We start from the raw sequence: 26,130 nt of genomic DNA, 5'->3' as shown, positions 1-26,130 counted from the left end.
CTTTCTTTATATGCACTCCTTGTTTTCATTATTTATTGTATTTATTCCTCAAATTACTTCGAAATGTACTCTTCTAATGTCGTTGTGATGAGACTAAAAACCAGGGGTCGGCGCAGCCTGCTGTATATAAGCATTTTTTTTTTTTTTTTTTTTTTTTTTTTTTTTAAGCAAAAACGATGTAGTCATTATATTACAAATAAACGAGATAAAAGGTTTATTCCTCTTTAGTAGCCCGTATTGCCTTGCAAAGTTCTATCCACGGATGTCCATAAGAACTACAAATGTCACAAACGTTAGATGAACTTGCGGATGGTGGTTGACTAGCCAAGTGATGAGTCGTGCTTTGTAAAGATGATTCTTCCTCTTCCGGTCTAGATATGCTTGATGATAGATGAAGGAAGTTGACCGAAGAAGGCAAAGAGGCCGATGCACGAGTTGTTGTTTTATGTGATGAAGGTAATGTTGCAGAATTGCATGATGAATTAGAGGATGCTAAAACAGAAGTTGATTGCTCCAATGACGACGATGGAGACTTTATGTATTGTATTGATCGTCCAGAGGGCGAAGAAAGGCGCATACACCGGAGAAGGTTGAGTCAATCATTGAGAAGCCCTTGAGAAACGCTAATAAGCTGTTCCTTAAGAACACGAAAAGAAGGTCGAACTTCTGGACAGTGTGCCCAACATTTCCGCATTACCTAAAATAAATAATACCAAATTTATTTCATTCATATTTATTACTTTTTTCTAAGCAAGCAAAAAAACATAATAATCAACCTCATAAACTTCTTTGAAGCAAGCTTTCGGTCGTTCTAATATAATTCCACGTTGAACTCTGTCGACAACTTCGGTATTCTTGAGACGACCATAAGGCATTTTTCCACAGGTAAAAATTTCCCACATCAGTACTCCGTACGCCCAGACATCTGATTTTGAACTGAATCGAGTATAGTTCAATACTTCCGGCGGTGCCCATTTAATTGGAAATTTAGTACCCCCGCTACTGGTATACTCATCATCTAAAACATATCTAAAGGAAAGATTGATCATATAAATGCTCATCATATGCTTGTACAAGCATTTATGTGACGTTAATTTAAAAAAAAAGAAAAAAAAATTGTAAATGACAAATTACCTTGCCAAACCGAAATCAGCCACTTTCACTACGTTTTCAGATCCAACTAAGCAATTGCGTGCTGCTAGGTCTCTGTGGATATAGTTATGTCTCTCCAAATATGCCATTCCTTTACAGACCTGAAACCAGTATTTTGGAAAGTTTTTATTCGATCAGATTTTTCCATTTTGCATATGGTTATCTCTGAATATGCTAGAAAAAAAACAAAAAATATTATTAACATGATATATAATGTAGCATGAAAACCTGCTATATAATAATTTCACCTGTATGCACATATCCAGCAAAAGACCAACGTTTGCACCTAAAGTAGCTTCATGACGACGGAGGTAGTTGAGAAGAGATCCATGCCGCATATACTCTGTGACAATATATATTGGTCTGTCTTTACTGCAAACACCGTACAGTTGAACGAGATTTTGATGCTGTAGCTTCCTACAAATAACAAAATCAAATCAATCCAAATCTAAGAAAAATACATAGAAATACATAGAAATACATATTGCCACAAATGGCATATAAAATAATACTAACGTCATGACTTTTGCTTCTTCTATAAAATCATCTTCAGACATAGTTCCTTCTTTCATCATTTTCACAGCAACGTCGATGGAACCACGCCATTTTCCTCTTCGTACTACTCCAAATTGACCCGAGCCTAGTTCATCTAATAAGTGTAGTTCTGCTGGATCTATTTCCCATTTATCTGCAATTATAAAATAAGAATACATAAGTTATCATCAATTGAAGAATCATTATTCACATTGAAATGCTGAAATATGAAAATGAGATGAGTATTTTATTAACCATGACTAAGGCCGGCAGTAGGTGGAACTGGTCTATCACAAGGACTTGTTTTTAATCGACTCGCAAGTCCTCCACTATTATGTCGATGATAATTAACAAGATCAGGAATCGAACTGCAACAATGCTTTTCCGAGAGATAAAATTCCCCTCGAGTACTTTGCTTTATATGATAGTGTTTAACATGTGGAAGTGGACTGTAAACAAATACAATTGAATATATTATTGACAAATAATGTCTATTTGAATGAAGTTATTCAATAAATTAGACTTAAGATAAATGCTTACATTTTGGTATAAAGTGAAAGTGTATAAAGACCTTTCGTTGAAGAATTACGAACGACGAAACATCCCTCCTTTTCTTCCTGTTTCAGTAAAGATTCAGCTCGTTGTCTTGACATATCACCTACATACCATCTGCATTGCAAATGTAAATATAAGTTGATGACTATTAATTCAAAATCAACAACAATGAGTAAAAATACTCACTCATATTTTTGCAATCCTAGAAGTTCTTTTTCTTTCACGTAGTTACTAGGAATATAACCAATTGATCTGAAAATAAAATTGGAATAAGTTATATTTATCGTAGTATATATTTAATCGTTGATATAGGTTTAACAAAATTACCTACCCATGCTCATCTTTCACCTTCCACCAGTGTTCTTGAGAATCATCTAATACCTCATATTCTGCACCCTATAAGGAAATAAATGAACATTATTTCAAATACAATACTTGCAATTATCTACTATTATTACCTTTTCAAGAGAAAGATCACCAGCTTCTATTGCACGAAAAGGATACAAAGCCACCACAACCTTTGCTCTAGTAACTACTTTGTCCTAAAAGACACGACACATGTGTGTGTTATTTTATTATTTCTTTTGCAAATATTATGCAAAGAGAATAAAAATAAAGAGAATAAAATAATGTACTTTATTTTTAGAAGATGGAGTACCAGGCGTTCCACCCGGCATTATTGGAGTTGAAGGAGTACCTGTAACAAGAATAATAATTTATAATTAATATACGTGTACTCGGAAAGAAAAATAATCATTATTGGTGGAAGGAAATCAAATGAAATTATCCATATATTTAGATGATAATCATCAGTAAAGTAAAAGCATAATCGATACATGATGACCACTGATCAAATATACAATATTACCATCATGAAAATGATTGAAGCCCTACAACAACAAAGTATAGGATACCTTGTAAGAAAACCTATTTAATATAGTTAATCAGTTATAAATAACTTAATATCTTCAAATTGGACATATTTTGTCTGTTTGAAAAAAACAAAAAAAAAGTTCATTTGATCAAAATCTCGGTAGGCTTTGAATTATTCTTGCTAACACAAAATAATCCAAAAATGATGAAATAATGACATTTATAGAATTATACATACCAGTGTACCAATTCTTTGATCATTATGCGCTATTTATCCTGCCGAATGGAACGTTTCTGTTGAAGTTGGCATCTTAATATTCATCATTTGTTCTTTGGAGTGTATATGTGTTCCTTTGTTCATATCCGAATTTCATGTTTTTTTGCAATTTTCTTGATCTAAGTTTGCAGCATGCATGAGAATATCAAAATACATGCAATTATCTGTACTCAATTATTGATACTAACATAATAATATATACGCGGAAAATATATATTTAATAATAGTAGTTTGGAGTGTCTATGAAATATTAGTTGTTGTTGTTGTTGTTGTCGTTGTTGTTGTTTATTGTTATCATCTACTGTGCTTTAATTAAATATTGCACGCTAAAGTTATCTAGTTAACGTTATAAAGGCTCTTTTTAGATTTGAAAAAAAAGGATATGATAAAAATCTACAGAAATATTATACCAAATACTCTCTTCTAATATCACTACAGTACACTAAAAGGCTAAAGAGCAACAGTATTGTCCTAGATCTAATGTATAAAAAAAAAAAACTACTTAAAGAAATATTAAAGATTATTCCATTTACCTGATAAATCTAACGTATGTAATTCATTGAACTAGAAGAATTCCAATCAATGGCAAACACTTTGAGTGAATGATGTGATAAAAAGGACATGGAAATATAACGGTATCCCATAAAAAAAAAAAAAAATTAATAGAAAAATGAATAGAAAAATGAATAGAAAAATGAATAAAAAATCCTCATAATATTGAGATTATTATTAAATTTCTATGTACTCGTATATAGATATCATGTAAAATGTGTAATGTCAAATATAGTTTAATCGGAAAAATAATAAAGAAAATAACGCGATATGTTTTTATAATGCAATGAAATAAGAGAAATAAGAGAAATAAGGGAAATAAAATATAAATAGCACGTGGTTCGTTTAATAACGTAACCGAGCATAATCGAGCGTTTATAATCGTCTTCAAAATTGTCAACGTTCCAGTCTTTTGCACTAATTATGAGGGCGGCGCCAGCTACCGATCGCGTTCGATGCACTCGTCCTCCTATTCCTCCTACGTTTCCTATTGCTACGCCCTCCTAGGAAACATCTTCGACTACAAATACGACTACAAATACGACTACAAATCATCACCACTTTCAAATATATATATATATATATAATAATACTTTATATTTACAAATATAATATGAGGATAAATATATACAATATACATTTGACAATAACAAAAGAAAAAAAACAAACAAACAAAAACCTTACTATAGATAATATTCCAACATTGTGTGCAGTGGGTGCAACGGATGCACAAAACGAATCACAAGTATATATTTACAAAATATAATAACAAAATCTTGTTGAAAATTGTTATTACAGTTTTAATCGTGAAACGAGTATAAAGAATATATTTTTGATCGGTCTAAATGTAAAGTAAATACACGTAGAAAGTAATTAAAGAAAAATAGAGATAAATATTGTTGCGGAACATGCATCTAGATTTTCGATCACAATGATGACATATACTTTTCTATTTTAGATTTCTAGCTTTAAGATCAAATAGAAAGCGTAAAAGCGAAAGTTTGATCACAGTGCTTAAATGTGTGTATGTGTGTGTATTATGTGTTTATGCATGTGCACGCGCGGACGGACGGACGGACGGACGGACGGGGGGAACATATACAGACACACACACGCACGCACGCACACACACGCACACACAACATCTTATGGTGTATATTACATATATTTCTCAATGGGATTTCTCTCGCACACTGCTCTGGCACTAATCGTCAATCGATTTTATTAAGCGCTGACCTTATTGAGCATCCGAGTGATGATTGATTATTAAAGAATAAAATCAGCGTCAAATGTTAAAATGGCTAATCTTTGCTTATAGAAATTCGGACGTACCCGCATTGGTGAGGCTATGTCCAATGGCATTAACGGCAGCCGAGTGAACAGCGTTGGTGGCAGCGTTCGCGACATGTTTTAGAACACTTATCACCATCATACCCCCCGTTATTATGATCACCGTTACTTAATACGTACTCAACTTCACTAGACTAATATTTCAACATGAAGGAACATTTTCAATATATATTATAAATAAATATAATAAATATATAGCCCGAAATATACCGATAAATATGAAAAAACACGCTCCCTCCGATCGCATACTCTCAGCTAATACTCGCGAATGATTTGAAAGTACATGTACATATAACACAAATGGTCGACGGTCCCCACCTTTTCTGCCATACTTTCACCTTTATAGGAGCCACCACCTTTGCCGAACCTTTTGCGAATCGCGACAAGAATTATTACAATAACGCGATAGATGATCTTCGCTTATTCGATAAGCTCATTTATCTTTTCAATATCTATCCTTATTATTCGATTCTTTTCATTTTATTGAATATATGTTTTCTTTCGTTTTTTTCTATGGCTGCACTCTTATAACGTATATATACATATATATATATTGTATTTATTCCGTGACAAGTTGACTGAACATTTAAAAAGTCTTTGATAAAAAGAAAATAATGTAAATGTAAAAAACAAAAAGATACTGACTTGAATAGTTAATAAAAATCTTCCAAGATAATACAATTACATTTGATAAACGAGACTTGCACCTTTTATCTCTAAGAGATTGAATAGATGTGTAGAATAAATTTGATTACTTGCACTCTACTTATGAAAGAAATGAATTATACAAAAATATATCAAAATAAACTCCCCATGCTACAGATTGCAATAAATTGCATGTTTACATTAGAAAAAGAGCAGATAAATGGTATTTCTTCTTAAACTAAATAGATAAGAGATAACTGTCTCGTTTAAAACAACCAATTTGACTAGACATTAGTAAAAAAAATAAATAAAAGAAAATCTTTACATACCAAAGGTAGAACACGCTTGAGATTGAATGATTGGATTGTTGTTCGTTTCAGCGTTAGTCGTTTGAATAGTTGAATCCGCTGGTGGAATGACAATTGAAGCAGTGACGTTTCCTGTAGTAGAAGTTACTGTTCGTAGCGGACACGCTGGAGCGTTTGTCACGAGATTCAAAGACCAAGAACTGCATGTATCGCAACCTTCCGCAGATCGTGTTAACAAACGGCAACAAGACCAACGTTTACCGCTCCACAAGCCCACGTGATAACGATCGCTTAAACTTGGATTTTCACAGCATACTGAAGCAGATCAAATGAAACATATTTGATTGAATTAGATTGTTCTTAGTAATTTTGTAGCTTTTTAAACACTCATAGTATAATATAATACAATATATGTACCTAATAATATGATAAATACATAGTAGATGATATTTACCAGCACGAATAGCACGTATCCATTCAGATCTATCTTGTTCCCGTGCAGCGAGAAGATAAAGAATATATTCTTGTCCAGCTTCTCGATAACCTATCTGGAATGGTAGTCCAGGTGGTACATTACCTCCGCTACTACCTGAGTCATTACCAGTTGTATCTATTTTTGCATTCCCACTCCCACATCCAGAATTATTACCAAGATTTGCTGTTTCTACCACATGAACTGTTTCAATCGCTATACGACCTCGTTCTTTGCGCCGCTGTAACAACAACAAATAGTTCACTTCTTTAATATTTCTAAATATTATCATAAATATTTCCTGAAATTCTTTAATTAATAATAATTTCTTTACTAACTATTGCAATGTTTCATTTTCATCCAAATGAAATACATTTTTTTTTATTTATAAATTGATACGCGCGCGCGTTTTTTTACATATTATTTAAACAGATTATTTTCTACTTACCTCACTATCGCTATCGTAATAAACTAGATGACGACGTGTTAGTACAAACCAACGTTGTTTGTAGTTAACAGGAGTGAAACGTTTCTTGTTTTGAGAACGTTTAACCATAAATCCTTGCCTTACCACGTCTGCTGATTTTGACTCCACCTTTGCATCTTTCCCTGCCATTCTTGACAGACCTTATAAAGAACAAATGTTAACTTCAATTAATGACATTAATATTAAGTCATATTAATTATATTAATTTCTTCATTAACAAGGAAGTATGTAAAGAGAAAAGAACTGTTTTCATACACTTAGTGAAATGTAGTTTATAAGAGGACCTTACAGTCTGCATCGTTAAGATAGCAATAATATCTTTAATAAAATAAAAATGAAATCATGGCAAGATTTTTGTAGTTCGATTCTTCTGCAATTAGATCTTGTCTGACAAGTTATGTGTTGAAAAATACAGATGTTTACGGCGGCTCTCCTAATCCTAAAAATATAAGACTATGATTATTTAGTTTTTCCAACTATATATGTTACCGTGTTCTATATCTATATTATAAACGAATAAACTAATATTTCAAAGTTATACTTTTTCAATAACCTTCTTTATATATAATATTTCACTTATATCTATATATATATATATACATATATCACTTATACTTCTTAGCAGTCGAACCATACATGATAGGAATTTTAAATACACTAAATATATATGTATATATATACATATATATATATATATATATGCATATATATAATATATATATGTATCTATACACACATATAAATACATTGCTTGAATTGAAATGACATTCGGCCAAATTCAAAGCGATGCATTTTTATAAACTAACCATGTTTCTTCAGAAATATCAAAATTATAATTCGATAAGATTTCGATATTTTTATATTATTAAGCTTATTATTATTTATTTATATGCGAAATATTGCAGATTTTTAATACGATAAATCTACATGGTTCTTGTATTGTACACAAAGAAAAATGCTAGTGGCCAATTTTGCATCATTGCAACGCTATTATAACTGACATTAGGTTTAACTATTCAAATCATAATAATAGAGAACTATTTTTATAAATAATAATTGAGACATTAACAAATAGTAGTACATACTTATCTACTAATGATGTTTTTTATTGCATCTATTTAACCCTATTTTGGCAGCTGTCAAAACATGACCGGTATGAACACACACAAATATACTCCAGACGCAATAAAGAGTTCACGTGGACGAACGCATGCACACTGTTATAATCTGTCAATCCGAGACCACCCGACCAGTGATGCCAGGACGTGAGATTTTTCCACGCATGCGCACTATCTAATCCTCAGTAACGTATATACTTCACTCAAATACGGGGTATCGTTAGATCCCCGTGACAATTGAAATACGGTAGAAATTACAGGAAGAGGATATTTTTAAACGAAATAACATATTTACACTACAATGCAATATATTATATAATATTACGCGTGTTACTTTTACTTTAACGAAAAACGCAGGAAATGACTGGGAAGGAACCCTTACGCGTACCCACTGTTGCACATAGATACGTCCATGAAAACACCGCCGTCGCGGTGCATCTATGCAACGCATGCGCATGAAGGCTCCCACGTGGGAGAAAATCTCACGTCCTGGCATCACTGCATCCGACATCGAGGAACGTTCGCGAGATTGGAGGAAATAGCATACTACCATAGTCAATATTCAATTTAAATTACTACTTTTGATTAACTTAAATAAATCGAAACATTAATAAATATACATTATCGAATATTTCTTGAATATTAATATTATTTAATTTTGCTATAATATTTTCAATGTTTTTATACATTAATATAAAATAATAATTTCAACAAGAGGGATATCTGTTGATCTTTTTTGTAAACTCGAAACTGCCGATACATTCAAGTGATGATGCTGATCTCGCCGTGTTTTAATCTGTTTCTAACAAAAATAATTTATTTAAAAATATAATGATTGTTTAATTAAATTACATATACGTATATGCAATTTGTCGAATTATCATTTTTGTTTTTTTGTTTGAATAAAACAAACAGGTATGTTTCTAATATAAAGTATATAAGATTAAATGAAAGTTATATCTTATTCTAACCTCTCTCTCTCTCTCTCTCTCATTGTTACATTATTGCAGATAAATACACTACATTATAAAAATAATATTCTTTGGGAAGAACTGTGTTGATATAATTTTAAGTAAAATGACGGCACCAGAGGCAATGCAAGTTAGTTCATTGCCTTTACCACCTTTACAATACATCAATTTATATACAGATGAAAATATTCATCGTGGAAGGGCACCTAAACCTCCACCTCCAGTTCATGATAGTTATTCCATGTTTGGCAATGTATTTAATGCCGATGATAGTATCATCAGACCCTTAGAAGCTCAAGGAATCAAAAGATTATATCCTCAACACTTCGATCGGCGACGTGAATTGAAAAAACTTAACCATTCTTTGTTGGTTAACTTTTTAGATTTGATTGATTTATTAGTGGAAAGTCCTGACAGTCCAAGACGTGCCGAAAAAGTATGGCATTTATAAAAATTTATAATTCTAGATTTACATTGATATTTGATTGATCTTTTTCTTATTTTTGTATAATTTCATATACTTTTTAGGTAGAAGATTTAAGTTTACTATTCATACATATTCATCATCTTTTAAACGAGTTCAGACCACATCAAGCAAGAGAAACTTTAAGAGTTATGATGGAATTACAGCGTAGACAGCGATTAGAAACAACATTAAGATTTCAAAAACATCTTGAAAAAGTAACAGATAATTATTCAAATGGAAAGAAATTACATGTATGGTAAAATAATATTCTGAACTTGAATTATTTCAAGCAATTTTATTTCAGGTTCAACAGATACTACAGCATGCCTTACAAATGCTTCCGGATACTTCAGAATTAGATTCCAAGCTTGCAATTAATATTGATGCAATGGAATCTATCGATACCTTAGGTTCTGAGCAACAAAATATGGATACATGTAGTCAAAGTGATCGTATTATGTGTAAGACGATAGATGATATGATAGCGTCAAATAATTTATTCTAGGATATAAATGTAGTGTTGTTATTTTTTAAAATAATTGTATTATATTATTCATATAAAATGCTACTTTATACATAGCTATTAAATATTTCCTTTTATAAATGTTTATTATATTCTCTTTACATTTTTTTTTTTTTTATACTCTTCAATCTTATATATATATATATACATAAATATATATATAAGGATATAAAGAACAACATACATGTATAGAGTATAACATCATTTATTATATCAATAAGATTATATTGCAGAATTACAAAAAATGAATATTAATGAATTCAATTAAGGACAATGAAGGAGGAATACCTAAAACTCACCTTATGAGCAGCTATAATCAAAGTACAATACAATACATACAAAACTTTAGAACACCTGTAATGAAAAACATATCTATAATATTAAAAATCTCTGGAAACTTCACCGTGTCCACATAAGAAATCTGTAAAGTAAAATAGTTATTTCTGCATAAAGTTCTTTTCTTCTTTAGCTTCCACTCTTGTACCAGCTTCTGTAAAATAAAAAATATTTCAAATCAGTTTAGTAAGAACATGATCAAAGAAACTTTCGGAACTGTATACTTTCCAACATATAAAGCAAACTAAAGTGTTCAAATAATAGTAAAAAAATGTTCAAGAAATAATACAGAAAAACTACAATTATAAGACTATTAATATGTTTGGAGAAGCTTAATATAGATAGAATTAGAATAATAATCACGTCTTTTGTTTATTTGATCACGTCTTTTGTTGTTTTTCTTTATTTTTTTTTTATTTTTTTGTTATTTATTTTGTTTGTCTTTCATTTAATAACAGCTGTTTTCCTGAACATGAGCTGCATCTTAATTCCTGCCAACAAATAAATTCACAGGGTAGGACACAAGATACAAAAGTTGCTTAAGACAAGACAGAGATGTTACGATTGCTAATAATTTGATATGACATATTTTTCAGAAAGAGTAATATTCTCTTTCTTCTAATATATCTGCTGACACTGCACGAATATTCTATGACTTTCTTGATTCGATGAGAATATTACAATTTGATAGAACTTCTTAATTTCTTCTTGTGCTTTTTAGTCATTATGCACATGCATAATAATTATGTTATTTGAATTTTCAATAGAAAAATGTATCTTGACATTTTTTGTTGTTCTCTCTATAAGAAACAAATATCTTTCTTCTTAGTTAAACTCTTCATATTCATGTTTTTTTTTTTCTTCTTTTTTTTTTTTTGTTTTTTCATTTTTGTGTTACACAGAACATGTAGTAGTTTCTCTAATTTTCTTATAGCCACACATTATGTGTACATACACTGTGCAGATTTAAGTTAGCTTCCGTTATATACCCATTTACATACAGATCGTTATCAAATCGAAGTATTTACTTCTACTTTGTTTGATGTTAGCAAGAGTAATCATAAATGAATAATTATTATGGCTATCATATTTGATATCGAATGAAGTTATGTTTCTATTTTTGTTAATAATTATTGCAATATTATTCATATTTTGTTCTGCATTTTGAAAACAAATCATTTGTATTTTTTTGCTTTGTTTGTTTCCATAAGATTATGTTGAAATAAAGACGTTCACATAACCACTCTTCACACATTTGAGGAACGAAGAATGTCTTACTTGTTCCGTCACATTTGTTGACACCATAATGATGTTGATATTACACTTCTACATACTTTTCTGTACACATATATTTTTAAGGTCTGAATGTACCACTCTCTAAGATTTTAAATGTCTCCCTTATTTTAAGTTCATAATATCTGATATTTAATAAAAACTTTTTCTCCAGGTACCACGCCCTCTTGACCTGTAGCCTCCTCGTCCTCCAGACCTATTACCTCTAAATCTACCACGGCTTCCTAAATAAATAAAAAAAAAAAAAAAAAAAAAAAAAAAAAAGAAAAAGAATAATTTAAACACTACTAGTAATATATCATATAATCATGTGTTATAGACATATTTATGGGTTTATTATTAAGTTCATCAAAGTACATACCATAATTGGAGGATATATTTGAACTGTATTTTCCACTTGGTGGTGTATATATTTCCCTTTTATTGCTTTTATCCTCTTTATTTCGTTTACTGGAACTGCTATCATTTCCAAATGTTATAGGAGTATGTCTCTTCTGACTTGAAGAATTTTTTTCGCTCTGATAAAAAGAACAATTTCAACATATAAATATATATTTATAAACAACATGAACTATAGATTTTGATTAAATTTTTGTTTGTAATATAATTACCTTCTTATCGTTCATTGTTGTTTTCCATGAAAGATGTATCACACTCTTAAAACTGGGTGGTGAATGAAATAGATCTTTAATTAAAGTATTGATGTTGTTTGTTGTCTTCAGTGCTACTACTTTCAATTGATTTTCTTTTGTATTTAATTCTTCTTCAGACTTGCCACTAATTGCTTCGCGTAATTTTTTAATATATCCTTGAATCCCCCGAGCAAAATATTGCAGCCTAAGTCTAAATTCTTTAAGTTGTTCTGGATCTTTTACCAAAAATTCAGGTGTTTGTTTACATAATTTGTGAAAAGCATACATTAAACATTCCACATGACTGAATTGTAACTTTGGGACATCCGTTATCTCTGTGGCTGGTGGAAGAGGCATGTATGTCTAATGAGAGAGAAAAAAAAGAAGAAAAAAAAAACAAGAAATTAGAAAGTAAAATTCATAATTTTTCTAAGAATCAATGCATTAAAAAAAAAAAAAAACGGATTTTACATACAATTAGTGTGTTATATAATTGTTGTACTTTTTCTTCTGGATTTTCGATTGTTCCGCAAAATACAGTTAATTCTGCAAGAAGTTTTAACAATTCCAACTGACTATCCCTTCCATCGGGTGTATTAATTAATGATAAATGGGGTAAAACTTGAATACAGATATATGAAACAAATCTTGATGAATCAATTTGAGACTACAAAAATAAAAACATAAGAAAAAATGAAATACTTATTAAATTTAAAATCAGACATATATAAATTTACAATTCCATTTTGAAATACTTAAATACTCGTATTCCTATGTAATATGAAATCTTACACTAAAGAATGGAAGAGCATGTTTGATACATTGTATCAGTCGGCTCCATTGCTCAACATTTGTGTGTTTAAATGGCACAGAAAGTTCAGCTTGTTCTACCGTAATATCAATTAATTCTTGTTGACCAGAAATAGTAGAACCTAATCTAGTCCAGCTAAGAACTTCCATGATACTATGAAATTCATCAGCTGTTACATCCTAAAAAGATATCATCATTAAAACGATAATATAAAATAAAAATATATGTATATATATATATATATTATAAAATGGTAGAAAATATATATATATATATATATATATATATAAAAAACCTACTTGTAGGACTTTTTTGCACTCTGAAATTAACAAATCTTCTGGTTCTTTAGTAATAATATCATGACCTATTGCTCTCAACTTTGTCGCTAAAAATTTAATACACCTTTCCCTTGTTCCGTCATCTCCATTGAGAATTTGACTAAAGAATCCACTTATTGTACCTTCATGAAAGATAAATTATGAATACATAATAAATGATAAAACATTGATAAAATATTATTATTCAAATTCAAAAAATCACCTTTTGGATCACTTTTCAAGAGTGACATAACACTATTATGTACAACTGCTAATTCAGATGGATCTTGAGCTTGTAACAATTGTGCTAAAATGTCAGCTATTTTTGCAGTGTACTCTTTATTATCCTTGCACAAAGTAGGCAAATCTTTGATAGCTTGCTTCCTAATCTGTATTACAATCATATTTATAATTACATTGAAATCATCAAATTATCAAATGTTTGCATTTATGAAAAAGTCTTACAAATGACTTACCGCCATATCTTCATCCTCGCACAAGTCTAAATGGGCATCTATCGCTTGATCGGCTAACTTGGGAAAATTTTTGAAAAACCTAGCAATAAATTGAGATGCCAAGCGCTTTTCTTTAGACGATCCTTTTACAGCGGTTAAAATTTCTAAGTATTCTTTTTCATGCTGTAAAAAAGAAATAGCAGTACAATATACAAGTACTACATATAAAATAATATAATATAAATGCATGTTGCGTGGAAGAATGCGTTACAACGATGTTACAACGATGTTACAACGATAAGGGACTTTGAACATAAACATTAGTTGTTAGAAAAAGAGAACAAACATACAGAATGAATCTTCTGTGCTTAAGGAATCAAATCTAGAGGAACTAAACATTATAAAAGATGAAAATATTGCAAAATATATAAGATATAATGAAAGTGTAGAAAATTGTTTGGTTGGTACCATGATCGTTAAAAGCTTATTAGTTTATTCTCATACAAACATTAGTACTAATCATAACCAAATAAATACTTACTTCAGCTAACTTATCTTTGGCATCCGCTAAAATGCCAAAGTTTTTATACAACTTTTCGATGCTATCTGTACTCATGATAAAGCTTATGTTGTAGTAAAATATAAAGGCACAAAATTCATAAATATGAACATAAACTTTTGAAAGAGTAATAGAACCGGTCACGCTGCACACCAAACAGTATTAAAGATGGTAGATCGAAGTTGGTTGAATTGAATAACTGTATATAGATGGCTATGAAGTGCGTAAAATGGCGTCGCACATGAGGCATCAGACTATATTCACTAAATGTATTATTATGCTTAAAATAACTCTTAGTTCATCAATCTTTTCTACACCTAGTTGTGTGATTATTATCTACAAATTCTGAATCATATTATATGGCATTACAATTTCACATAATCTAGCCTATTCTGAGCATACTTTGAAGGTCAGTTTTACAGTAGATGTTAACAAATATTCTTTTGAAAATAAAAGTATGAACAAAATCTACATCATAATACATATACATTCTTTTGTAAACAATATTATTCTGCTATAAATATATACAAATAATTATATTAACAAAATTCACATTAATTCTGAAACATATATTTTCATATTTTTTTTGTTGTTTCAGTTTAATAAGAAAAATGATTTTAATGACTACTATAATATATATATATATATATATATAAATAGTTTAAATATTAAAAAGTATGCTAAAAAAAATTATATTGTGTTATAATATAATTGTTAATTTTCTTATTTTATTAGATTTTAATCGAATCGCGCGACATTAGAAACATTTAAATTTATCGATTACGTAGCCATATTGATTTAAAGTTCGATTTCCTATCACATTTAGCGCTGATATTGAACTTATCGATATTGAAGAGTTTCCATTATCTAGCGTACGGATCTAGCGTGTGATTGGACAATATTAATAAGGGACTACCGGTAGCTTGGTTATAACAAAAAGTAACTATTTTTGTTAAATAAATAAATGAAAACTAGTTAATAACTAAAGTAAAATTGATGTTATTTTTAGTAAAGATATAATTGTAGAAATAATTATAATCTAAGAACGAACGAATATTGAACAATCGTTCGATATTCGACTAATATTCGATATGGGGTTTTTTGTTCCTTGAATTTGGCATTATTGTATATCTATGAATTTAGTGCAGATATAGGTTGCATTCTAAATGATATCCTTTAGCATCTGGTAGTAGGCTATCTATATGCAGTTATAGTAATGCCCTGTGTATGGGTATAGTAATGCCGCTGCTGACAATGACCAGGAGCGGTAGGTGGCTGTGATAAGTGAATCTGTGTCCTTCCCTATCGTGATAAACGCGTAGTGGCAGTGGAGAAAGATACTTCGTCGTCAGTCGAGGAAAGCGTCTAACCCTTGATGATTCGTCTTTTACGTAGCGTGCAGTGTAGTCGGAGTTCGCAATTATGATTAATATATCGCCCAAGATCTACGAACTGTGTCGCCTTTGTTTATCCCCGCATGATGTCAAAACATCCATATTTGAGGGGGAAGGCTTACAGCAAAATTTCGCCAAAAAGATATTAACATGCCTCGATGTTGAGGTAAGTTATGGCAAATCTTACTATCCGATTCTTTTGTTGATACCGTGATTAATTAAACACGACCATCTGTGGACCTCACACACTTGTATAATGTTTTATCCGCTTCTCATTCTCTCTTTTTCTATTCTTCTCTTTCCTTTCCTCTCTTCTTTTCCTCCTCTTCCCTTCCCCTTTCTTTCTCTATCTCCTTTCCCCCTTTGTCCCTAAAATCCGCCATCACCCTTCTTCCTCTCTTTACTTTTCTTCTTCTTCTTCTTTTATATATGTTTTTATGTGTCGTCGCGTCGTCGTCGTCGTCGTCGTCGTGATATGTATATATATTATTTTTATATTTATTTATTTATATATATAGATGTATATGTGAGTGTTCTGTTACTCTCTTTTTTGCTCTCTCTCCCCCCCCCTCTCTCTTTCTTTTCCTTTCCTTTTATTCGTTTGCTTGGTATTCACTTGTGTGCGGTCCCTCTCCTCTCTCTCTCTCTCTCTCTCTCTCTATCCTCGTCCACACGCTATGCGCGAGTGTGTGCCACGAGAGAAAGTTTGGCAAGAGATGTGACCGCGAGATAAGGTAACGATTCATGGGAGCATTTAAAATGGCACTGATAAGCTTCGTTCCACTCTTATGCAGTCTTCTCAGAGTGGGGAGCTCCTTATATGGACGACCTGTTATCAGGTTTCACACGCGGATTCCACAAAATGTTATGACGTTAAACTTTTATAGGTTTTATCCTTTAACACGGAGATTATGACTGTTTAAAATAATATCATGAATAATACATATTGTAAAGGAGGTAATGACTGTTTAGAATATAGATATATAAACTCTTGCCAAATCAACATCTTGAAGATTTTTTTTTTTTTAACTTAACTTTTTTTCATTCTTACATGCATACATTTACATTTTTATCTTATTAATTGTTCATTCATTTTGTTCATATTTTGATGTACGTAACTTGTTGTTCTTGATATCTTGAAACTGTCATTATATTTATTTGATAAATTTGGTATAATTTATTATTTATCTATATAAATATCTATTTTGATTATATAACTTTTGTAGGTAAAAAGTAATGATTCTCTACCATCTAAGTTATGTATCTACTGTGCGGACAAGTTAAAATCAGCATACGAGTTTCGTCAGTGTGCAAAAAAGTGTGATAGCATATTCAAACAGTACCTGAATGACTCCTCCGGATTATCAATCAGTAATGGTCAGGTATATGGTTATTTATGGTTATTAGACTATGGTTATATTCATTATATTTGCTTTATATTCATTATTATTCACAATTTATGAAGATTTGCAAATCTAGTTGAGACTTGTTAGACTTGCTATCTAGTTTTGAATTGTTTTTTTCTATTTTCTGGATTTATCATTATAATGAAAAATGCCATTTTTGTAGGAAAATTCTTTCTCCACTGCCAAAATAGTACGAGAGAATCGCTTACGTTATTTGGAAGTAAATAGAGCGATTATAGAAGAAGCTAATTCTCCAGCCAGCATTAATCAAAACACAATACCTCAAATACAAACACACAGATTAGAATTGCGTACAAATGAAGTGGTAGGAAATGATAATAATAAATGTGAACCAGAAGATGATACGTGTTCCAACAGTTCAGATCCAGATAGACTCCAAATAGAGGATCGAGATGAACAAGATAACGAAGGTGAAGAAAATGGCTATGATATGACCATGAAAGGAATTAAAGCGAGCGATAATAGTGAAAATTGTAAAGCAGATACAACTAATGATAGTTCAGTTAATAGAATGGATACACCAGAAAGCAATTGTTCGGATACGCATATCGATCAAGAAACTACTAAATTGTGGCAAGCTCTTGCAGAGTAAGTAATCAATGAAAACAAATTTATCAACTCGTATATAAACCAAACCTTTCTATCTATTATATTCTATTATGATTTTCTTCTTGTTTCTTTCTTTTTTTTTTCTTTTTTTTTTTTCTTTTTTTTTTTCTTTATAATACAGAAATAAAAATTTGAAAGTAACAGAAGAGAAAATAAATGTAAACAATGGTTTATCCGGAGAAGCAACTAATCTACTTCGATCTATATTCAAAAATAGCCAAATTGGTATTACTACTGTCGATATTAAATCACAAATAAAAATTTATAATAACGGTCCAGAAATCAAAACTGAACAATCTTTAGTTACAAAAACTGATTCTTCTGTATCTGGGACGATTTGTACTATTACACCAAGCATAGAGAATAAAGTACGTATAATTGCATATATTATTATTATTATTATTATTATTACTTTTTAATAATATTTATTTCCATAGTTTTTATAATAAACACTTTCGTATCAAAAATACGGAAAAATGTGTAAAAATATTTGAAATATTTCAAATAACTCTTCCTCTTCTCGGAATGTATATTTTTACACATTCTTTCCTATGAAAATTGTATGTTTGAAAAATTCTCTTAGTTTGCCTAATAATAAAAGTGTATAGATTTAGAAACTAGTAGATATAAAGTCTTTGTGTATTAGAGACCTTTCTTAGGGTCCATTCATTCCATAACAGGGTTTACCTGTTAGCAGGTAAAAAAAAAACCCAATAAGAAGACGCTGCAAGATAATAGATAAAAGGAAAATTCTTTGTCATAGATTTGAAAAATGAAATGGAATGTTGGAGGAGTGAATGGTCGAACCCTTGGGTAGTAATCCTATTCATTAAATTTACCTGAATTTTTAGTAAAAACATTTCTTTGTAACACTTTGACTAACGCGCGCATTTATACGAATATCCTTTGCAAGTAGTCGTCAACAGGTCAAGAATTCTTCTTATTTACGGTTGTTTCTTTTTGTGGTTTTTTTTTTTCCTTTTTTCTTTTTTCCTCGAAATTCTTGAAAATGAAATGAAAGTTTGCAATTTTTCAACTACATTTCTAATTATATCTTATTTAATTAAATAAATACTAATAAAATACTCTGCGCGTTACAATACACATACAACAATTTCATCATTTTGGACATAGGAAAAAATATAAGTATTGTATTTTTGTGTAGGTTATTTGTATGGACAGTAATCCATCCAGTCCAGCTAGTACTGGACGAAAAGAAACTAAAGGTCGAAGAAAACAAAGTTATCCGAGTAAGGCCCCAACAAGCCCAGACACTGATAATTATCAAAATGAGTCTAGCGAAGAGCAAGCACAAGATTTTACTGCATGGTCATATAAAATGAAAATAACTGATGTAAGAAAAAAGAGTAGTAGTATTTTCTTATCATTTCATTATTTATACTAATGAAAGTAATTACATATTTATTAGTTTACTTTGTTATAATTTTTGTTGTTGTTTAGCTGGATAATCCAAAACCGAAATTTGAGAAACAAAGTAGTACTATTCCTAAAAAAGTTGATATGGTTTGTACTAATTGTGGTACTATGACTACAACGATCTGGCGAAGAAGTATGAACGGTGAAATGGTTTGTAATGCGTGCGGACTTTATTATAAACTTCATGGAATTAATCGTCCAGTCACTATGCGAAGAGACACGATACACACACGCAGACGCCGACCTAAAGGGGAAAAACCAACGCGACATAGAAGTAATCAATCAGAATTTATTACATGGCTTCATCTTTTTTATTACTATTTACTTTAATCGATTGAATTTATTATCTATTTATAATGTAGATAATAATATTGTAGGGAAAGCAATTACAGCAGGACCACCACCACAATCTGACCAACCTGATTCTGAAAGTGTTATGGTGGCAGCTTTGCGTCAAACAATTCAGCCTCATCTTTTAATGGGAGGACTACCACCTTTATCTGGTAGCCATAACCCATTCTCTCGTACACTTAATTTTCCATTGCTGCCGAATTTTGTAATACGTGTAAGTTTACATGTAGTAGGGGAGGGGAGGGGAGGGGAGGGGGGAGCTTATTTATTTTTCTTATGTTATGAAAATTCATCATTATTTTATTTTCATCCTTATAGTCTGATGAAATTAAAGCTCGAGAACAAGAACAACAACGTCTTGCGATAAAGGCGGCGGCGGAGGCGGCAGCTGCGGCTGCTAGTGAAGCACAGGAAGGAGATGAAGAAAATATTTCAGATGTACCATTAAATTTGGTTGCGACATCGTTAGCTGAAGATGAGAAGACGACACAATGAGAAACTTCATTCAAGACATCGTACCTAGAGGTATACATATAAAAAGAATTTCTTAACAGTATGATTCTTATCTACTATCCAATAGTATAGAAGTGTAAAATGTGTGATTGAATGTGATGTACAAAGCGTGAAATTCAATCAAATTTTACACTTTATTAATGGTTAACGTATTTAATAATTACGTTATCTCTTTAATCTCATCATCTCTTCACTTTTTATGTCTTCAAAATTTGCGATGATATACAGTTGAATACAGTTGAAGTATTTTTTTCAGCTATCATCAGGCCCGTGGTATAGAACATGTGAAAGGTATTATGATATTAAGCACACAGTATTAATTACATGATTACTCAAAATGTATATACATATATATGTATATATATTTGTGCATGTGAATAAGAATATTTTTATACAAAATTTTCTATGCTTTCGACTGGAGAGCGATGAGTGATTAGTGTACATCATATGTGCATTAATTGTTCTTTCGATATACATATATATATGTACATTTGCGTACATGAAGCTAATCGTTGTCTGTTTTAAAAGCAAGGATGGATAGATAGAATAGTTTCAAATGAAGAAAGTTATGAAGAAACTAATGAATGAAATAAAAAAAAAAAACAACTTGACGTTTTGTTCCACGGGCTTTTGGTCACAAATGACATAATAATCATAATACTCTCGTTATTTTATATACAATAAGCTTTTTTATGAAATGTCTTGTTAAATTTTTCTAATGTATAAAATTGTATTTTTTAATATGCTTTAGTATAAGTACGTACGTATTTAAAAAGGATAAAAAGGATAATCTAATAGTACACGAAAGAAGCTTTTTGAAATATTCTGACATTCATTCGAATATTGAAAATTCATTCAATTACACTTTAGTATCGTGTTAAATATTACAAGTTATTAATTTACATAGAAATTTATATTTTTTATTCTCTTATATTTTTTGTAATTTTAAACACACAAAAAATTCAACATATATGAAATATAAAATTTGTATGTAAATTTAGATTATGATACTACACGATACTACAGACGTAAATGCTATTAATAGTTTACTTCCTCATTTTTACTTCCTATGTCAAAACGCTTCTCAACTGCCACAGTACACAGTTGAATCAATTTGTACTTAACAAAGAAAATAGTACACGACCATATAAGATAAGATTCTAAAAGCAATAAGAACATCCTATGGATGCGATATATGGATGTTATTGTCTTACAATAACAATAACCTGTTGATATGCTCTCTTTTTCTCAACATTGATCGAAAATGTTCTAAATCTTTGCGAAATAATATACGAATAGTATTCGTCTATATGTCGAAAATTAAGATTCAATTTTATTATTGCTCCACTGCTAATATGGCTTTTCTATAAAGATCTATCGAGAGATTTTTATAGCCTTTTATATATATATATATATAGCCTTTCATTTTATTCTTTTCATCTTTTACATTTTTTTTTTTTTTAAATGTTTTGATTATTTTTAATAAATAGAAGGAAATAAGTAGTTTCTTGTAATACAGTAGAGATGTTCATAATATGATGGAATATTTGAATAATTTGCTCTTTCTACTTTTTAAGAATTATTGCCGATCTACTTTTTGCAAGATTGTACAGATAAGATATTAGCGACAGATATTAAGCTGTCTTTAATAGAGCATAATATTATGGCCAATGCATCTACTTATATATTGTTATACTTGACATCGTATACCTAAACAACTTTGCCAAAAATAGATTTAGTCCGTGTAACATAGAATATAGGTAAGAGAATACAACAAAAATGAACATGTTATTTCTCGTACTACATAAAGTCACACATATACACTTTTATATTTCTTTTTGCGAGCTTTTTTTTTTTTTTTTTCAATCTGCAATAATTCTTAAACTTATGACAGAGCAAGAAATATAGCTGTAATAGTATGTGGAGCAATTAGGTTTAGTAATTATCAAAAAAGCCTTATGAACGCGTAAGCGTATTACAAATATATTCTATATAACACATAGATATAGAAATATATAAGACCGATACAATGATAAACGACAGTACTACATAAATAAAGATCAAATACATATACAAAAGATATATAAAACATGCCCTTAACAATATAAACAGGTACAACAAATTTACATCTTAATATTATATAATTTGTGTCAATTTTTAGAATAACTTAAAAAAAGGACATGTCAAAGAATACAATTTGTGTAGTACTGTTGCATAGTAAATAATAAAGCACAAATAGTGCTGGTATCGGAGAAATAGATACAAATACTAATAAGAATCTTTTCCAAGTGATTGGAATCTTTGATCACAGAATCTCTTTTTGAATGATATTTTTTTGTTTTTATCATATTTAATATACTTTTCTTGAAAACTGTTAAAGAAGTCACATATCTTTCAAATGAATATATTATGTCTTTAGTGTATATACATATATATACATATATATATATATATATATTATCATGAAAGATCGAAATTGTACAATGTCAAAATTAACATAGTAACTTGATATATGAATATCCTTATTTTTTATTTACATTGGTAATTGCCGACATCCACCACACACACATATTCTCTGTTATTACTTAATTATTAAAAGAAAAGATTACCAATAATAAACATCTATAAATATTCAATCTTTCATCAACGTATTTGGTAAGCGTTGACATCCATCATGTAAATCTTAACATTATCCAATTTTGCAGTAATATATATATATATATGTATATACACGTTGCGAACAGACATCCTTAGATAATAAAATATCATATATTTATAAAAGGATTATTATAAGTAACAAAATGAGATATCAATTGTCTCAACAATTTGCCTAGGAAAAATTCAATAGAAAATTGAATTTTTCTTAAGTGATTTTGATCAATTATACAATATGAATTGTACAGAAAAATATGGTGAAAAAACTACTGACAACTTTTATACATTATATATATTGAAAAAAAAAAAAAATTATAAAGCAAATGTTGTTTGGAAGATATGCGTCAACTTTTGGTTTTCATATTGATATGAAAAGTTACGTTGATAAAGATGAAAAATTAGAATATACATTGGCTAAGATTCTTAGTAGCATTTTTTCAAAGTGTTACTAAGTAATATAGGGTTGAATGGTGTACTATAACATTTTAATTGTGTATTATATTTTACAAGAAACAATTTATTTATGGATTATACGATAGAAGAGTAACTTAAACAGGTAAACTGTTAAGCATTTTTCAGTTACGTTTGACTCAAAGTAACTCCGTTCAAAAAGTAATAATCATATTTTTTGTACCATTATGACCGTGTAGAATGAAAATGAAAATTGATCAATGCGCTCTCTACTAAAGTGAAAATAAGAAAATATTTTTTATAATTAGCATGAATGAAGAATGAAATATTGCTATTATATAATCGATAAATTGATTAAATCTTATTAATAGTAGTCTTTTAATTAAGACTTAGTTGTGGACCACCATAGATTATTCGAATGGTTGGTTTTAAAAATGATAATGCTGAGGCTTTATAGATATTTTTATATATCAGTATTCTGCAAGTTTTGAGTTTAGTTCTTAAGGTTTTAATCATCATTATTATTGAAAAGAATCTTTATGACAAGATTTGTCTCTTACTTAATTATTAGATTATTTAGTTAATAATCTCCTTTCCCCTTGTTTTTTACACCTATTTTTATAAATTCCCTTAATATTATTTAAACTAATTTATTGCATTCATTGTGTTTTGCATCAATATTTGCATAAGATATTTGGCAATGATTCTCTTAATTTATTGTTTTAACATTGTACTTACATTTTTATTAGATACAAGCTTCTTTTTTTAAAACAGTTAATATGTACGATCAGGCACTGCGCAAATGATCATTCCCCCTTTTTTCTTTTCTTTTTTTCATCCATTATACAGAGTTATGCAGATGGTCAGTGCTTTAGGTGCCTTCTCACCTAGACCTTCTATATACATATAAATATATATCCATTTATAGCGCGATGACATATTTACACGAATAATATTATATGTACATGCGTATTTTTTTCCAAAAATAATGTTACATTGTTGACTATTAATATTTGAAACAACATGATCAGAGGAAAACTATTACCTAGAAACGTGTCAATAGATAGTATTAATGCACGTTTATTTTAAACTTTTAATTTGGTTTATATATTGATAAATATTGAAATAATGAATTGCTAGAGTGCCTGAATGGTCTCGGTTAAGGGATGTTTATAATGGAGATGTGTATACGAGAGCCTCCAAAAACAATTGTATACTTATCGAAGAGGGGTTTTCGCGTAACGACTTCAATATTATGACAAAGATTGATACATGTTTGCTAATCACATAGCACTGTTCCGTCCATCTGCAAATTTTTCTTTCGTCTGCAGTAGTAAAAATTTGAAATCATGTTTACACATGTCTCATTTAATTCATATTTAATTAATGATAATAATTAATCATTAGAAATATTGAAAACGCTAAAACCCCTTTCCCATTCTACATGAGTATTAATCTGAACTAATTGACTGAGTATTATTTTTATATAGAACATAATATTATAATGGATAATAAGGCATATTAAAAAATCATGAAAATTTTGCGAGTTTTGCGAATTGTGCGAATTGTGCGAGATAGGTATATATTAAATGCCAACAACAAAAAGAACAACAAATTGTATGTATGAAAGTGTAATAGAAAAGGAAAAGTGTAATACATTGAAGCAGCGTGTATTCACTTTATTCCAATTTTTTAGTGACTGACGACTATGAGTGCCCTGGCATATTTTATATACAAAAGATTCAAAAAAAAAAAAAAAAAAAAAAAGAAAAAAAACAGAAAAAAAGGCGTATAGTAGTGCATACGCAATGCATAGCGTTATGAAGCTTTGATCAATAAAATTACTAACTTATTTCAAATAAAGTTAAAGCACATGATGACATATATCACTGTGCATCATGGCGGCGATATATGCAGAATAATAATAATAATAGCCAAAATTTAATTTTTGATTCACTATTTACGCGATAAATTGATTCAGGCTTAGGCCAACAGCTGTTGAGATTATTCAAGGTTGTGTGTATTATTATAAGTATTTTGAATTGTTGAATAGTAATAATGTAAGCGACAGTTTGTATGGTACAATGCATACTACTTAAACTGTGTCCTCTTGCAGCATAAAATGAAGCATCGACTGTACAATTGTCCGAGCTATACACATGAAATATTTTTATCAAAACTGCCCTTTTTATGATTGATCGCTCCATTTATTTCTTATCCGTTCCTTTTTTTCATTTGTTTCTATTCTCCCTTATCAAAATATCTATCTCTGTTCAATTTAATTATTGGGCTGCTGTAATGTAATTTGTGTGTGTGTGTGTGTTATACGTTATTTTTCAACAATCTTTTTTTTTTCATGGAAATATCAAAATTAGACCATGAATCAGCAGTATTATACATATTACAAGTTAATATTATTTCCATTTGAATTGGATGTCGCCTAATTATAAATAATAGTATTTACATTAACGTACACGCAAAACTACCTATATTACATTGCCATTCATACTTTTTACATTCGATCGATTTTTGTATGAATGTATAAAAGAAAAAGCAGTCCATTAAAAAAACACATGTACAAATATGTAATGAAACAATGAAAATGCATATTTATACATACATTTACTCTACCCTTTTCTATCGAGCG

At 29.9% G+C, this 26,130-nt stretch overlaps 4 protein-coding genes across 9 annotated transcripts; 2 read left to right on the top strand and 2 right to left on the bottom strand.

The window, feature by feature from the left end:
- Window positions 1–291: 291 nt before the first annotated feature.
- On the bottom strand, window positions 292–8,449 carry Btk29A (tyrosine-protein kinase Btk29A). Of its 4 annotated transcripts, XM_015324817.2 has the most exons (16): window positions 8,291–8,449; window positions 7,461–7,644; window positions 7,167–7,345; window positions 6,701–6,959; window positions 6,268–6,561; window positions 2,877–2,938; window positions 2,700–2,783; window positions 2,573–2,637; window positions 2,428–2,493; window positions 2,227–2,355; window positions 1,942–2,135; window positions 1,669–1,840; window positions 1,401–1,569; window positions 1,135–1,253; window positions 777–1,029; window positions 292–697 (listed from the first exon to the last, which is right to left on the bottom strand). In XM_015324817.2, exons 2-16 carry the CDS (start codon window positions 7,501–7,503, stop codon window positions 596–598), a joined length of 2,190 nt encoding a protein of 729 aa, XP_015180303.1. In that variant the 5' UTR covers window positions 7,504–7,644; window positions 8,291–8,449; the 3' UTR covers window positions 292–595. The 4 variants fall into 4 exon arrangements, with proteins under 4 accessions (XP_015180303.1, XP_089029484.1, XP_015180304.1 ...); XM_089173358.1 differs by lacking the exon at window positions 1,942–2,135 and having other exon boundaries at window positions 2,258–2,355; XM_015324818.2 differs by lacking the exon at window positions 7,461–7,644 and having other exon boundaries at window positions 8,291–8,446.
- Window positions 8,450–8,838: 389 nt separating this feature from the next.
- On the top strand, window positions 8,839–10,370 carry MED7 (mediator complex subunit 7). The gene is made up of 4 exons (XM_015324879.2): window positions 8,839–9,238; window positions 9,334–9,730; window positions 9,823–9,975; window positions 10,065–10,370. The coding sequence occupies exons 2-4, from the start codon at window positions 9,401–9,403 to the stop codon at window positions 10,263–10,265; spliced, it is 684 nt and encodes a 227-aa protein (XP_015180365.1). The 5' UTR covers window positions 8,839–9,238; window positions 9,334–9,400; the 3' UTR covers window positions 10,266–10,370.
- A 102-nt stretch (window positions 10,371–10,472) lies between these two features.
- On the bottom strand, window positions 10,473–15,086 carry cass (apoptosis inhibitor cassowary). The gene is made up of 9 exons (XM_015325067.2): window positions 14,669–15,086; window positions 14,149–14,310; window positions 13,896–14,061; window positions 13,655–13,815; window positions 13,337–13,534; window positions 13,020–13,211; window positions 12,524–12,907; window positions 12,274–12,430; window positions 10,473–12,136 (listed from the first exon to the last, which is right to left on the bottom strand). Exons 1-9 carry the CDS (start codon window positions 14,741–14,743, stop codon window positions 12,045–12,047), a joined length of 1,587 nt encoding a protein of 528 aa, XP_015180553.1. The 5' UTR covers window positions 14,744–15,086; the 3' UTR covers window positions 10,473–12,044.
- A 751-nt stretch (window positions 15,087–15,837) lies between these two features.
- Window positions 15,838–25,662, top strand: LOC107068530 (uncharacterized). 3 transcript variants are annotated; one of them, XM_015325014.2, is made up of 9 exons: window positions 15,838–16,246; window positions 17,307–17,462; window positions 17,650–18,095; window positions 18,238–18,484; window positions 19,282–19,470; window positions 19,578–19,827; window positions 19,916–20,118; window positions 20,223–20,429; window positions 20,674–25,662. In XM_015325014.2, exons 1-8 carry the CDS (start codon window positions 16,109–16,111, stop codon window positions 20,397–20,399), a joined length of 1,806 nt encoding a protein of 601 aa, XP_015180500.2. In that variant the 5' UTR covers window positions 15,838–16,108; the 3' UTR covers window positions 20,400–20,429; window positions 20,674–25,662. The 3 variants fall into 3 exon arrangements, with proteins under 3 accessions (XP_015180500.2, XP_089029331.1, XP_089029336.1); XM_089173205.1 differs by having other exon boundaries at window positions 15,847–16,246; window positions 19,931–20,118; XM_089173210.1 differs by having other exon boundaries at window positions 16,110–16,246; window positions 17,307–17,457.
- The last annotated feature ends 468 nt before the right edge of the window (window positions 25,663–26,130 follow it).

The sequence above is a fragment of the Polistes dominula genome, unplaced genomic scaffold (assembly GCF_049000335.1).
Source record: "Polistes dominula isolate Pdom_NZ unplaced genomic scaffold, Pdom_raw_medaka contig_28, whole genome shotgun sequence".
NCBI classification, from domain to species: domain Eukaryota; kingdom Metazoa; phylum Arthropoda; class Insecta; order Hymenoptera; family Vespidae; genus Polistes; species Polistes dominula.
Note: the sequence above shows the minus strand (reverse complement) of the source record. Positions and strands in the feature narration are given on the sequence as shown.